Source organism: Diabrotica virgifera, chromosome 8 (genome assembly GCF_917563875.1).
Source record: "Diabrotica virgifera virgifera chromosome 8, PGI_DIABVI_V3a".
Classification (NCBI taxonomy): Eukaryota; Metazoa; Arthropoda; class Insecta; order Coleoptera; family Chrysomelidae; genus Diabrotica; species Diabrotica virgifera.
The window spans coordinates 93,307,653-93,324,101 of NC_065450.1; the positions used below are offsets into that span (position 1 = coordinate 93,307,653).

At 32.2% G+C, this 16,449-nt stretch overlaps 2 protein-coding genes across 2 annotated transcripts in view; both read left to right on the forward strand.

Annotated features, from left to right (window-relative positions):
* LOC126890040 (zinc finger protein 235-like) overlaps positions 1-16,449 on the forward strand; it is an 88,664-nt gene that overhangs the window by 69,497 nt on the left and 2,718 nt on the right. The gene's annotated exons all lie outside the window — the stretch shown is intronic.
* On the forward strand, positions 9,415-10,462 carry LOC126890045 (uncharacterized). Its single transcript, XM_050658876.1, has 2 exons — positions 9,415-9,748; positions 9,801-10,462. The coding sequence occupies exons 1-2, from the start codon at positions 9,619-9,621 to the stop codon at positions 10,328-10,330; spliced, it is 660 nt and encodes a 219-aa protein (XP_050514833.1). The 5' UTR covers positions 9,415-9,618; the 3' UTR covers positions 10,331-10,462.

Sequence of the window (16,449 nt, forward strand, 5' to 3'; positions counted from 1 at the left end):
CTAATTGAATTTTTTATGCTCTCACTTATTTTTTGATGTTTTCCATGCTTCCCTCTCTTGTCCTTTTCTATAACCTTTCCGGTTTCGCATACAGTTTGTTTTCGCAGGACCGTTGTTATAATTTTGTGATTAATTGATAGCGTTGCCATAAAAAAATATTTGCACACCCTTACTTGCTGTCCATCAATTAAAAAATAGTATGCATTATTTGGTTTTCTGGGTGCTTTTTTATTTGAATATCTGTACCGTGGTGCAACAGCTTTCAAATTAGACGAAATATATTCTCTTTGTTTGTCAAGGTCATTCAGATTCCAGTATTCTTTAAATATTTTGTTTCTCTGTGCTTCGTCTAATTTTTCGGAACACTTTAACTTGCATTTATTCCCGCAGGGTGGTAAAAGGGTTTTAGCTGGCCGCAATATTTTGGATTTGGTTTTTGTGCCGTCTGCATTTTGAACAATTCTGGTAGATAAATAGGCTTCTCCGCCATTTCGCAATCTCTTTGTGTCTGCCTGTTTCCAAGTTGCAGGCTGCCGAAGTTTCTTCCTACCCACCTTTTCATTGTTTGACGGATCTTTAACTTTTCTTTTTTTAATTGCATTACCTGTTGTTATTTTAACTTGCCTTTTAATGACAGGTGGATTAAAAGGAGGATCTGCGATGCTGTCATCTGATCCATAAGGATCGGTATCGGTTTTAGAATGTTGTGAACTGTTGTCTGTATCAGAAGATGTGTTACTGCTAGATGATGACTTACTGCTTGATGATGAGTTACTGCTTGAAGATGAGTCACTGCTTGAAGATGAAGTACCTTTATCCATAGCTTTTTTAGGTAATTGAGTTTCTAAAAATAAAAATAACACCACTTATAATAATATCCACATTTTTAGGAACTTTAAAGCAGTGTATCTTTGTATTTAATATTACCCAAAAAATTATTATTTCCACTACCACATGTGTCATCATTTGTCATAATAGGGTTGCTTAAGATTTTTTCAGATGGGTCTGCATTATTAATAATATCTAAAATAATAATACTTATACAAAAAATCCGTATTTTTTCGATCTAAATAAGAACTTACCAACAGGACAATTTTCTAAATTTTCCTTGGCAAAATGTTCAATCACCCACTTTGTTGTTGGTGTCGTTTCCGTAGTATTTACTGTATTACATTTATCATACATTATGTTTTGTGCATCTTTAAAAGAATTTTCCGAATTATCTTTAGTATAATTGCCTTGACTATCTTCAACATTTTCAAGATTTGCAAAAATGCGATTCGTACGGCTGTTATTAAGCATTATTGTCTAATTAAATTAATCCTAAAATAATACTACTATAAATATATACTGTAAAAATATATAATATAGTTATTTTTTATATGTAATAATACGATAAAGTTATAATAATTTACCCAATGCAAAAAAAAATAATTCAAATATAACAAAATAATTTTAAGCAATAAGGTTACATTTCGCAAAACTACTTTTTATGCACTACTACTTTTTATGATATATTATTTAAAAGAAAGTTACAACTAAGAAAGTAACCTTCTATCAGAACATACTAGTCACTTTTAACGTTATACTTAAAAAAAAATGGGTATATCTTTACTTATAACTCTATATACCAAAAATAAATGTATAAAAATAATATTACCTTTAAGAAAAATGGGTCCAAACACAAATATCACCCTTTTAATTATATTAACTTATCTTTTGTCAATTATATTTCAAGATATAACTATATTCTCTAAAACAAATACCGTTCAGTAAAACTAGGTCAAGTACATACTGAAATGTAACTGTATTTTTCATAGTCAACTCGTTAAATTCGGGGAACGACAAAGAGTTGCATCTGCCATCTCTCGGAAACTAGCGTACTTACACATGCAACCATTTTTTCTATAGCAGAAGACATTATTTGGAAGCTATTGATGCAATAAAAAAAAACTTTAACATTTTGAGATGTAACCCTCTTCTTCCAAATGAACGATATGTAACAGCACACGTTTCTAAATTTGTTATGCTACATTTGCTGGAATGTGCCGTGCTTAAAATTTGGTTGTCATTATTTTCCTTTTGCATGTCTAAAGATTGTTCTACATGAACTGTTTGGGTTTCAATGGACTCGTCAGATATTTCGACGCTGGTTACTTCGTGGGTTAAATCTAAATTATCAGTTTGTGCTATTTCACAATTTCCATTGTCTAAAGCAATTTTTAGTTTAATATTTGTGTTATGCTTAATGACAATTCTTAACTGACTAACACTAGGTGTTGGATTGTAACCACCCCGATTGCGCACAATAGAGAAAAAATTTTCTAGAGGATCTTGGTTCAGAAAAGATGTTAAAAGATATGGCACATTATATTTTTGAAGTTCCTCCCACAAACATAAAACTGACAAAATTGTCCACTGAAAGCCGTGTAGACAGTGAATATTATTTCTCTCTTTCTGATTTTCAAAAACTTTAATTTTTTTAAAATATTCTAAACCTGCTTTTAAGTTTTCAGTTGACTTGCTTAAAGTTGACATTGGCTTTCTGTTTGGGTTACTATCACTACAATATTTGCTGTTAAGACCATCAAAAATATTATTTATAATTTTTAAAAATTCGGCAGTATGAGGAGCCGTTTTGGTGTGTAACTGGCCTACAGATTTTGCTGTTGATATTGCTGAGGCAACTGAGTTGGAAAAAATTTGGGCTGCTAATTTTACACGCATTTTTTGGAAATTATTAGGGTTTATGTGAACGTCTGTTATTTTCACCATGCATCGTGCTCTCACATTGGTTCTATCGATGTTGTATGTGTATTCAATATCTTGCCACGATATCTGGTTAGAATCTGCAAAAAACGTCAACTTTTTGTTAAGAAAATTATTTCTTAGACTTTTAAATAAGTGGGGTGTATCAAAAACAGTGAAAATCCTCTGATTTCCTATTTCTATTGCAGGCTGATCCTTACATGCGCCTAACAGCTTAAATAAAGCTCTATTATTAGATGCTTGATCACACACTAACACTTTTGGTATATACCCAATATTTTGTAATTTTGAAACAACTTCAACTACAATGTTTTTTAAGTTGTCGCTATGTATTGGACCACCTGTAACAAAATAGCAAATCGGAATCTTCCAGTTATGTAGCAAGCCGCGCATCATGAAAACCAGACCTGTGTTGGCAAGTTTGTTTGTTCTTCCTAAAGCACCTAAATCTTAAAACCCTTCTATAATGTCATCTAATTTATTGTACTCCAATTTTTTTTTCAAAGAAATTTCATCAAACATTAACACACAAATTTTTTCCAACTCATCCATTGTCTCTGCTTTTTTCTTCAACTTGTCAATTAAGGAAGTGTTTAAACCAGTTCTTAATTTTATGACACGCAACCAAGTTTGAATTGTTTTTACTGAAGGTAATATAAAGTTAAGAGATCTAATTAAAAATTTGTAACAACTAGGAGACTTATAATAAATGGCCAGAGCTAAATCCTTTTCATTGTGACTCCATTGTGAACGAGTTTTGTGTGAAAACTGCATATTAACAAATGTGTGCACGTATTTGCTTTTATTTTCTAACAGTACCTGTAACATGAATTTGGTTGCAGATTTTTTGTTTTTTGTTGTTCTTCTACAACGCTGACTGTTCTTCTGACGGCACTTCTTCTTTAAAGCATTTACTTGATACTCCAATTTTTTTACCTTCTCCGTCAATTCAGTTTCAAGTTTTGTGGGCAAATTAATTTCAAAACTGGAAATATCACTGAGACTACTACTTGATCTCTTAGGCGATGGAGTTGACCTAACCATACAATCGTCACTTGTAGATCTTTTACGTTTCGTACCGCAATAAACGTATGTAGAGCATACTGGTGGGATATCACCTAAAATAGGTGTAATCATTGAAATGTATGTGTAATTTTAATTAAAGCAAAACAAGCATCATCATTATTTCTGGAGTGATAGTAACAACGCATTCATATTTAAAAAAAATCTCTTTTGATTTAATTGTATAAAAATATTTAAATCATTCAATATCCACTGATTTTATATAAAATATATTTTAATAGTAGTATTCTCATTGACAAAGCGCATTAGGCAAACATAAAAATATTTATAAAATTGAGTACTCACCTAAATCAGTTGTTAACTGTGTAAATTTTAGAGGAACAGCATTTTTCCTTAATAACTTTCTTTGGCCACTTTGGTAAATATGTTCCACTGCAAAATGATGCTGGCAAATTACCCTCTGTATAATGTCAGTGATATCCATCAATAAAATATCAATGTTCCCGCAGTTTTTTTGATAAACTGAAACACAGTTTATTCCTCACAGTTTTGAAAGATATATTATTATTTGTTCCATCGTTTCTTTCAAAACATCCCGCGTAAACACACTTATGAGTTACAGAGGCCATTTTGTCTAAAATATGAGTCCTTTTTTTATAAAATTCCGCTCTAATTTGTCACAACACCTGCCTGTCACAGATAATACACCTATAGGGTAAGTTCGGCCCTGACACTACTCCTACCTCCTCGCATGTCAGAGAGAGAATGAGAAATCTCGATACGGTTTTCGAGTAGCGCCATCTAGTTGTTGATACGTCTTTCGGTTACCAAGAGGTGAGCTATCTATGGGTTTTTTTAATCAATGCTTTCGTCTTCTTTATTCGTCGTCTCCTTGCCTTAAAAATTGTAAAAGGCAGAGATTAAGGATGTTGCCAAAAAGTGGCTCCAAGAGAATTTTCAGATTTATGGTTTAGCTCTGGGACTTGTCATTTCTCTAAATAATAATAAATTAATAATACTAGCAAATCACCTTTTTTAAACGTTAATGCAATATCGAAATGTTCATATAAAATATTCTTAAAACGGAATAGTATCCTTATTTTTGGAATATCGCTGCCGGAATTTTTTACTATCTTATTAACAGACTAAACCCGTTATTCAAAATGTTATTTTAAACAAACATAAACTTTTAAATATTTTAGGTTGTTCCCAGGAGCAGAACAAAATGAAAAGTATGGAAACAATAACTGCACATTCATCTCATACTCATACAGGAAGCTATACAGGCAGTGGCGGCCCGTGAGGTAGTGCCATAGAGCCATGGCACTACCTTGCTAACTATACATAAACATATTTTTTATCTTCAAAACTTTTTAATTCCTAATAATTTTTTTGTGTGTATTTCTTTTGATCTTCATAAAATATTGCAACTATGGGCGCAATACAATCCCTGCCGACAGCGGAGAGTATTCGACAGGAGAATCTCCTTCGCGCCGAAGTCAGTACTGGCACGAGTAAAGAGAGAAAGATTTTACGAGCATTATATGTAAGTGACAGAGAAAGAGCTATATTGGACTATTAGTATACCTTAACATTAGAATCTCTGTGCCAGGCACGAGGGTATGAAGCCAGGTCTATTTATTTTGAGTTTCTTTACGTGCTGGTTTGTCGCTTTTATTATGTATATTTTCTGTTAAAAAGTTTTTGTATTTATAATTAAACTTTTGGTGCATCATGATCGTGGGTATTTTGATAATATTTTGATTATTTCTTAAGTTTAATTTATTAATTGACAATAAAGATTAGTATTTTAAAAATTTTTTTGGTGGTTTTTCGCCAGAAAAAAAAACTACAAATGTTATAAGTGGACACTATAAACGTGGAGCTTTCGAGTTAGCTTTAAGAGGTCACGACGAAAAAGAAAATTCAGAAAATAGAGGCATATTTAAGGAGCTGGTCAATTTTAGCGCCGAATTAGACAACGACTTAAAGGTTCATATTATTCAAAGTACCAGATCTTTCAAAGGTCTACCTTCTCCGGACATTTAGTTGCTTCTAATTTATTTATGTCAGAGAAGTTTTCTGCTTATAAGCATCAGTTCTCCGAATCATTTCTTAATGAACCATGGAGACAATTTTAATTTTTAAGCAAAACTCGGTTTAAAACTGAATTAGAAGTAGGTACCTACTGTATTAGCGAGACGAATTAAGTACTACCTCTGGGGCTGTTTCGCTATCGGTTTTATTGTAGAGGGAAGGTTCAGAAAGCACATTTGAAGAAACTATTAAACTTTTAAGTATTTTAGTTACCATTCCTATATCAACATCTGAAGCAGAACGCTGTTTTTCGATGTTTACATCGAAACCTAGTGCTTTAGGTATGCTATCTGCAGAAAAGCATTTTGTAAATTGTATTGATAATTTTAATTATAAAGTCATTGAAAACTTTGCAACCAAAAAATAGAAGAATGAACTTCATATATCGTAAACTTTAAAAGTGACATTACAAAAATTTGTGCATGTGTGTGAGTAATGAAATAGTATTATTTTTATAAATTGGTAAATAGAGACTAAATCGTAATAACAATTTTCAAGTACTATCAGCAGTAAATGCTGGTGGTAGGTTAAGAGGTTTTTATTATTAATTAATTTACGGAACTGTTTTGATCAATGTTGGACAATTGCTTGGCACCTCAGATCAATAAACTTAAGATATGTACATAAGATAAAAGTATCCGCGCATATTTTTTTTTTAGTTTTTGTTGGCAGTATACCTTTTTTTTGACAATATCGTGAATCCGTCACTAAAAATTTTGGCGGCTGCCCGAGTTGTGGCACTACCTTCTTAAAGCGGTACGAGCCGCCACTGTATACAGGTCGTCACGCTGAAGGAAAACCATTGAATAAAAATATGAAAGCAGTAACTGCACGAAGACCTGGCAAATGTGAAATTTGTTTTAAAAAGTTTACTCTTGCATCTTATTTGAAAATACATTTGAGAGTACATACTGGGATAAAGCCATACAAGTGTGAAGTTTGTTTTAAACATTTTAGTGAAGCAGGTTCTTTAAAAAAACATTTGAGAGTGCATACCGGAGAAACACCTTATAAGTGTGAAATTTGTTTAAAAAAGTTTACTACTTTGTTAGTCATTTGAAAAGTCATTGGAGAATACACACCGGAGAACAGCCTTATAAGTGTGAAGTTTGTTTTAAACAGTTTGCTGATTTAAGTTCTTCAAAAAAACATTTGAGAGTGCACACTGGAGAAAAACTTACAAAGTGTGAAATTTGTTTTAAACAGTTTAGTGATATAGGTAATTTGAAAACACATTTGAGAGTGCACACTGGAGAACACCCTTATAAGTGTGAAATTTGTTTTAAAGAGTTTAGTCAAATAGGTAATTTGAAAACACATTTGAGAATGCACACTGGAGAAAAACCTTTTAAGTGTTAAATTTGTTTAAAGAAGTTTACTACTTCGAGTCCTTTGAAAAGACATTTGAGAACGCATACTGGAGAAAATTTGAAATTTGTTTTAAAGAGTTTAGTGATATAGGTAATTTGAAAACACATTTGAGAATGCACACTGGAGAACAGCCTTATAAGTGTGAAATTTGTTTTAAGCAATGCAGTCAAACATGTCATTTGAAAAGACATTTGAGAGTGCACACTGGAGAAAAACCTTATAAGTGTGAAATTTGTTTTAAACAGTTTAGTGACGCACGTACTTTAAAAAGACATTTGAGAGTGCACACTAGGGAAACACCTTTGTAGGGGAAAGGATGAGATTGCAATGAATAGTTATTTCGGACAACAGACTTAATAAAATGTAAGTTTATTTAATTGTAAAGATATATTCTTTTATCCCAGTCTAAAATAAAATCAAAATAACAAAATAAAAATAATATTCTAATTTTCGCTCCTGTTGAAATACCACACAATTAATTAGAGAAAATAATGAAATTAGTCTCGAAAAAGTATTTCCTAGGCTTAACTAGTTCAAAAAAGTAAAGTTTGTATACGCGCGTACTATGCAATAAGCGGTCTTTTTCTCCCGGTTAAAGTTTGTACACGTTGAATGATAAATACTGATAGAAAAACAATTTCACCCTGTTCTGTATTTTGTTCTTCCATCTGGCCAGATATCCTTGTGAAGGTGCTACTAGGCGCATGACAGAAAATATGCGCTGTGCGGGAACTATTTAAAAACACACACCTGCGCGCACACGCTAGTCTATTTGGTTTAGTAAAGCCGGTAAATTTTAACGGTAAATTTTCCACGTGGAAGACACAGAAACCGTAGATGAGAAGTACTTATTCGCTGTGAGCCGATGAGTAAAGGGGATTTGACACTTTTCGCCGGAGATGTTAGTGGCAGTTTTGTGCATTGAATTTGAACAATTTTATCAGATTAAGTACAAGTTTAAAACCTCGATAGAGCGCTACCGACGAAACTCACAGCCAATAAAAACAGAGCTAACCTCTCAATTTCACATAAACTTCTTTTTCTCAATGGCCTCTTGCATAAGCAGTTATCCAGTCGCACGAATTTATATATTAAATATTAAAATTATAATGAATAAAATAAAAAAAACATAATAATTATTGCTTTTACTATTAATGCTGTGTATTCGTTCAGTAATCAGGATACAATAATATTTCAATTCATAATGTGTGCTTTTATAGATAAATATCTATTTTTCTCGTTTTGTATATTTCACATACACCAATTTTATCAAGAAAGTACAAGTTTCAAACCGCGCTACCGTCGAAACTGACAGCCAATAGTTGTTGACTCGTCAAGGTTGTACGCGGAAGTGAAAGAAAGCCGCTCTTATCGGAAGGAAGGACCGCTTCCCGCAAAAAATAGTTCTTATTCACGCCGGTAGGGTCTCTAGCTTAAGTACTTTGGGTTGTTTTATGAGAGAGCGTCCGAAATTATTATTTTGGACGACGCGACGGTTAAAATATGTATTTTAACAGCTCCGTTTCGAAGGAAGCCCCCTTGACACTTATCTGTAAAAGAAAAACAAAATTGTATTTACTAATATCAAAATACGGTAACAATGTTACTATAATACAAGAAGCAATCATTCAGTACATGACTGCACGCGATTTCTCAATTCTGAATCAAGTTATTAATATCTACACACACATACGTCGACTGGAGTTGGAAGTACGCGATTACAAACGTCGCGATCGATTCATCAATTCTGAATCGTTCCGCGAGTTACGCCACTGGATTCTGCAGATTCTAGGATACTAGAAACTACGCAATAATACCTTATAAATAGAGGGACTTTCAGATCATTCTAACTTTTGCTACTTGTATTTAACTTTGGTAACTTTGTTCAGTTTTGTTTAACACTTCTGTTGTTTCACATTTTGAAAATAGTTATAATTTATGTTTAAATAATAACCCTCTATGGTACCACGTATATTTAAATATACAAATATTATCTCTGGTCTATATTGGTTTATATCGATCTTAAAACAAAATTGGTCATTGTATATTCTAAAATACATGTCTAAGCAACTGTATTATGTAGGTTCTCTATAGAAATTCCAAATAACAGCGATAAAAAAAATGGCAACATCGAGGGGGTTGTCTAAAGTGAATTATTTGTGGGGTTTTACGCAGGTAAAAATAGAAATGAAATTTAGTATTTAGTCTTGTAAAGTCTTTTGAATAGCAAGGTGTGTTTTGTGTTTCAATCTTTGACTCGTGAGAAGTAGTAGTGCATATTTTACAACTGTATATTCAAATATACACTGTGCAGTAGTGACTGAATTTTTCTGTACTTTCGGTATTTTTATTTTGATTATGGATCCAACACGTTTTTATGGCAAACAAAAGGAAACACATATACTTTTACCAGATATTGACAGTGATCTTGATTATAGCAGCGATGATAGCATAACAGATGAAACTTATCTACCAGATATGTTGCAAGGTAAGTTTTTTCCTACATATTGCAACTTTTTTTAGTAAATTCCTGTTTCTAGATTCATCTAGTAGTGATGATCAAATAGTCGAAGGTGACCAATTGGGTCAGCAAGCGGATTCTTCTGATGATGAAGACCTACCGCCACCTCTATCAGACCTAACAAATAATCAAATTCCCATTTGTTCAAATTATGGAAAAAAGAAAATAGATTTGAAATGGACAAATTCAAAGAATGAGGCAGCTCAAACGCCTCTTTGGGGTGCCCATCTACAGGATGAAACTGAAGTGAAAACTCCCGTCCAATATTTTTATAAATTAGTTGATAAAGCTTTGTTAGATTATATAATGGAGCAATCAAATTTGTATGCTACACAAACAGATATATCTGGAAACTTTTCTATGGATTCAAAAGATCTGGAACAGTTTTTAGGAGCATGTTTCTATATGTCACTGATATCGGTACCAGGTACTAGTAGGTATTGGAGTAATGCGTGTAGAATTTCTCAAGTCGCTGATGTAATGCCGTTACGAAGATTTGAGCAAATAAAAAAAATTTACATTTTGCTGATAATCACCAACTACCATTGAATCCGCCAGATCGTTTGTTCAAAATAAGAAATGTGATTGAAACCATAAGGCACAATATGAAGTCCATACCAATAGAGCAACATTTATCTGTTGACGAGCAAATTATTCCCTATAAGCGGGCTAAAGCAATATAATCCCAAAAAGCCAAAGAAATGGGGTTACAAATTATTTTGTCTTGCAGGTGCGAGCGGCATAGTATATGATTTTGAGGTTTATTGTGGAGCTCATAAGCAACCAGACGATTTACCAGATATAACCCAAGTAGCAATTTTTCGACGCATTGGTTGTCAGTACAAACAAATGCACTGTGTACAACGTTGCCCGAGAACATTTTCAGTTGTTTCGGCCAACGTCCCCTACCCCGACTGACATTACGATGTTACAACCTGTAGTTATACGGGCAACTAATTTATTACCATTTTGACAACTACATATCACACTTCAGTTTTTTCAACAATCGCAACGACTTAAAAATGTTATAATGCTAAACTAATTATTATATATTTTATTTTGATGGAAATTTTCGATTTATTTAACAACCTGTTTATTTGTTTTTTTAATAGCTGGTTTCCATTCCATTGTTTTATCAGTAGATTTGATAACCATCTTTGTATCTACTTTGGTAGACAGGGTTGCCAGGTCAGTTTTAACTCTTTCAGTAGTTTTGTTTTCACAAAATCAGTAGATTCCTTTTAGGCCATGTAAATATACAGTAATACAGTGATATGCATATCCGTCCTAAATGTCCCAAGAGCAATTCCACAAAATTGGAAACCTAATTATTCCAAACCACCACCCAGGCAACCAAACGAGGTTTTTATAACGTAGATAACACGTCATAAAAATGACCAATTAACGTGTTTCTATGACGTAGAACTGACGTTGAAAATCACGTGTATTTGTCTCATCGATTTGACGTCATAATTGTGACGATTTTAAAACGTAATCGTATCTACGTTTTTTTCACGTCGGTAAAATCACGTCTTTAATACTTTCAAAAAGTGACCTCTTTCAGATGTTTCAAAATAGTATAAAAATAGGTACATAACATGAAACCTATAGGCCTACGTACCATGTGTCGAAGATATAAGTACTACCACTTGTTTAAGATCGCTTGTGCGCTAGGCTAGAAGCATCATTGATTTTGCATGATTGTACCAGCCCTCACATTTTAGAATTTTCACTAGTTATATATACCTACTTACTGTGTCAAAACTGAAACAACATATATATGAAACTAATAAATAATTTATTAACAAGTTATCCAGCATACTAATATCTTAATTTAACGCTGTCTTAATATCTTCATTTAACGCTTAATTAAAAACAAATAAACATAACCTCAAATAGTTGTCAAGAAGAATTACTGCATTAAACTAACTCACTGAGCAAAACACATAAAAATCGCTTAATTTACACGTTTCTTCAACTATAAATATCGAAATGAAAAGTCTTATTTTATCACACAAGGCACAAACCACGTAAACAATAAATGAGAAATTTATCATGAACATTTAGCGTTATCTATATCTAAACGAAATTGTTTGGAGTCAATACAAACAAGCAAGCTCCTCCCAATTTTGTGACGTCAGACTTAGGCTTTCTGAAATTAAAACGTTTTTTAAACGTAATTTTAACGTCTATAATCTTACGTATTTAAAATCACCTACAAAAGACGTCTATATGACGTAGTGTTCAAACACGTGTTATATTCAACCAAAAACTGACGTTTCCTCAACGTTATATGACGTCACTTGGTTGCCTGGGCAACTGGTAATTATCATTTTTTAGCTAAAATCTACTAAATCAAAAACTAAAATATACTTAAGTATTTTTGGGATATATTTGGGATTTTTTATAATAAAAACAACAGCTAACTTAACGGGATAGGCGCAAAATGTCGTCTGTTAAAATGTTTAATGTATTTTAAATGTTTTCGTTTTTTGCGAATCCTTAGAAAACTAATAAGTATTTTTGAAAAATTTAAACGCACAAAGAAAGATTACGTTATTACCGAGGACCGAAAGTCCCTGAAAACTTCTATAATGTTTATTTTAATACGTTACAGGGGTGAAAAAAAGAAAAAAATTAGTGACTTTTAATTCCAAATATCTCGTTCAAAAGAAACGTTTTGGTTTTTCTAAATAATGCAGTCTTTCATTCTGCGTTTAAATTTTTCAAAAAGACTTATTATAGTTTCCTCATGATTCGAAAAAAAATGGATCAAATTCTGTTGAAATATACCAAAAATCTACTAAAAAATATTGCCTACTAGAATTTTTTAAAAAATATCAAAAATCTACCAAAAAAGTAGAAATCTACTAAATGTGGCAACGCTGTTAATGAGAATGATACACTTTTGACACTGGTCACATGACCTCTGTCACCCAATAAGAGGGTGCGTTCTAAAATGGTTTTCATAGTCGGCGCGGCCGGGTTTGGTTGGCGATTGGACTTCTAAGTTGTCTTATCCGTCTAAGGTTGGTAATTAGGTATTGTTTAGTAATATTGGTAATATTGTTTAATGCGCCATTTTGGTTTTACTTGAGATTTTTGGGATGTAAAGAAAATGAAAACACAGAATATAAAAAATGCAGGCAGGCATTTTCTGATAACTTTAAAAGCACCATCAATACATTAAATTTATACAGAACATCTTTAACATAAATTTTGACTTTTATATTAAAATTTGATTTTTTAAATTTGCATATTTTTTGTCAAAAATGTCATAAAAAAAGCAGCGCTTTTGTTTTTTAAAGGTGAAATATCCATATTTGACGGTAATCTGAGATGCGTTTATAAATTTCACATCAGGTAATAAGTCCTTTATGTATTTATATCATATAAATTTAAATATCCAATACGATGTCAAAACAGTTTACTTTTTGGTTTTCGCATTCACCATACAGGTGTTAAAAATATAGGTAAAAAAACCTAACTAGTCTGACTCCTTGAGCAACCATTGCACGCGTAGGTGATTTTTATAGTCGCTTCAGTTGTCTTATGCAACGGTTACGAAACGATGTTGCTTAAACAGGAGGTTGCCTAGGCAACGTCAAGACAACTCAAAAATCGTCCACCAAATCAGTGCAGAATAGGGTCGTCTTTTAGGCAATAACAACGTTGTAAGAAAACGTTGCCACGCAGTAGACAACGTTGTCGCGTCGACAAATTGCTACTTGGGAAGTGCCAGCAGTAATGTTGTTATTCGCTTAGCTGAACGCATACCAAAAAACCAAAACTTTTTGCTATTTTATGACAATTGGTTTTGCAGTCCTGAGTTGCAAATAAAGTTATCTGAAAATGGCATCCAGAGTTTAGAAAACTTATCAATTCCAAATCAAGAAAGTAGAACTTTATTTACCTGAGCTAAGTAATGAAGACATTTCTAAAACATTAAAAGACAAATATGAACAAGAAAAAAGGATAAACGTAATATCTGATGTACAAATTAGACCTCCAGATATTAATCAAAGTGGAAACGAAGATAGCGAAGGAAATACAGTACATACTTCAGCCGAAAATCCAATTCTTAGCATACCAATAACAGATCGAGCCTTGAACTTATACAAGAACCAAATTTTACTAACTTATGGAGAAATTAACGAAATAAAAACTAAAAGAGAAAAGATATTCGACAATACAAGACTATTTGTTATTTTACCTCAAAGAGATCTGCAAAAAGGAATAATAAATTTTGTAAAAGATTATATAGACCCAAGAAAATTATACGCCTTGTATTTTAGAGCACCGCTATCACCTGAAACATTTGTAGTTTCATTACAAAATTATTTTAAAAATTCTGCATTTAAATTTGTACACTGTACAAAAATATTAGATGATATATATATGATATAAAAATGTCAAAAATGATTTATTTCGTATGTCACTTCTAAATATTTAAATTGTAAAAATTATGGTGAAAATGGATAAAACACCTTCAAAATATCATTAAAATTCTTATAGAAAACGAAGTCCCGCCAGAAGAATCCCGTCGGAAGTTTTTGCAATCTTGTGTTGAATTTTATTAGAAATTTTTGTAGATCCGATAAACAAAATTTAACGTTAACTGAATTAGTTAGAAGAGGAGCCCAAATTTAAAGACATATGAGAGAACAAGAATGAACAAGATTATATTCGATTCCTTTTTGTAAACTTTAAGATAAATTCATGTTGTTTTATAATCTAAATTTAACCCTCACGCACAAGTTGTAGTCCATGTGACTAACAACTTCAGTGAGAAACTGGGTTTATTTATTATGTACTAGGTTGCTACAAATAAACTCTATTATTATTATTATATTATTATTATTATATTATATTGAGACTACCGACGAACAAAAAGAAAAACTTAATTATTATCATGTTTATAAATGGACATCGTGGCATGAATGAGCTAAAAATGGCATTAAGTTCACGATACTACTGGCCCAATATGTCAATAATTGTGATGTTTGTTTAAAAAATAAATATGATAGAAACCCACCAGTCATTAAATTTAATCTTACGCCAACGGCTTCTAAGCCATTTGATCATATTCACATGGATGTATTTAGAATATCCAATACACAATTTCTTACAATAATCGACACATTTTCTCGATACGGACAAGCATATCAAATTCCCAGCATTAGTGGAATTTCAATAGTCGATGGTTTATTAAACTACATCACACATCATGGATCACCCTATAAAATAACAACTGACTCCGGCACTGAATTCAAAAACTATGACTTAGAAGATTTTTGCAAATTACATAAAATAGAATTACATTTTACCACTCCTAAGAGTAGTAATTCGAATTCTCCGGTAGAACGTTTTCATTCTTCCTTAATAGAACATTTTAGATGCCTTAAAGAAACAAATAAAGACATGTCAGTTGAACAATTAATGAAACATTGTATATTATCATATAATAATTCCATTCATTCTGTAACTAAATTTACGCCGTTCGAAATTATAAAAGGGCATATAAATAACCCAGATCCATTCAATGCAAGATATACGGGAAAATACACGAAAGGAATGCCAACGTGAAAACTCAGCAGATAGATAAACGCAATTTATCGAGGTCAGAACCTGATGAATACACAAATGAAGACAAAGCCTATATTAAGACAGGAAACCGCAGTAAGGCACTTCCTAAGTTTAAACAAACAACTATTCTTAAAGACGATAAGCTGACATTACAGACTGATAAAGGGGTTTATCACAAAAGCACAGCTCGCAAACCAAGATCTAATAGAAAAAAACTTTTTGCAGGTTCAACAAAATGAAGACGATAATCGTGTTGACTCTGATACAAGTGATATACCGGACGTCTCACCAGGTTAAAGGAGATGGCATCGATATCAATATAACGCCCCTTGAAAACCTTTTACTCCCAATTAAATTAGGCACATGTAGATTAATCTATAGTAAACATACATTTATCCATTATATTAACTTAAACGAAATAGTTAGGCAAGTAGAATCTCTTCAGATGACGGAGATAGATATGATAAAGCGATAGAAGTCCTGAAAAATAATCAGAAACATATTAACCATGAGACGAACTTACAAATATCTTTGTATAAAAAACTAATCGATCATTACAACAAATCTTTAGCCACACTTTGGCAAAACCAAGAAAAACTGCAACGTAACTTACAGAAATTCCAATTAGAAAGCCAAAACACTATAAATAGTTTAGGAAACTATATTACTTTTCAAGGTACCATAAGTCAGATAAATTTAGATTGCCAAAATATGATAGATTTTATTGAGAATATCGCAAACGGAATTATGTTCTCCAAATTAAACTCATTGCATAGTTCAATTATTTCAAGTAAGGAAATTCAAGACATGATTGAATATTTGCACAGTATTTATCAACCTTCTCAAATCCCAAAATTTACAAATATTTTAACTTATTACATGCTATTAGGGACACAAGTAACTTTTTCAAGTTCAAAACGGATCTTTGCTACTCACATTCCTATCCTAAAACCAAAAGTCCTTGATTTTATCATATATACCCAATAATCCAAAAGAACAAAATGTACACTCCCACATACCCTTATTTAACACGAACCTCCGACGAAATGCACCTACAAAAAGACGAATGCCCAATTTTAGAA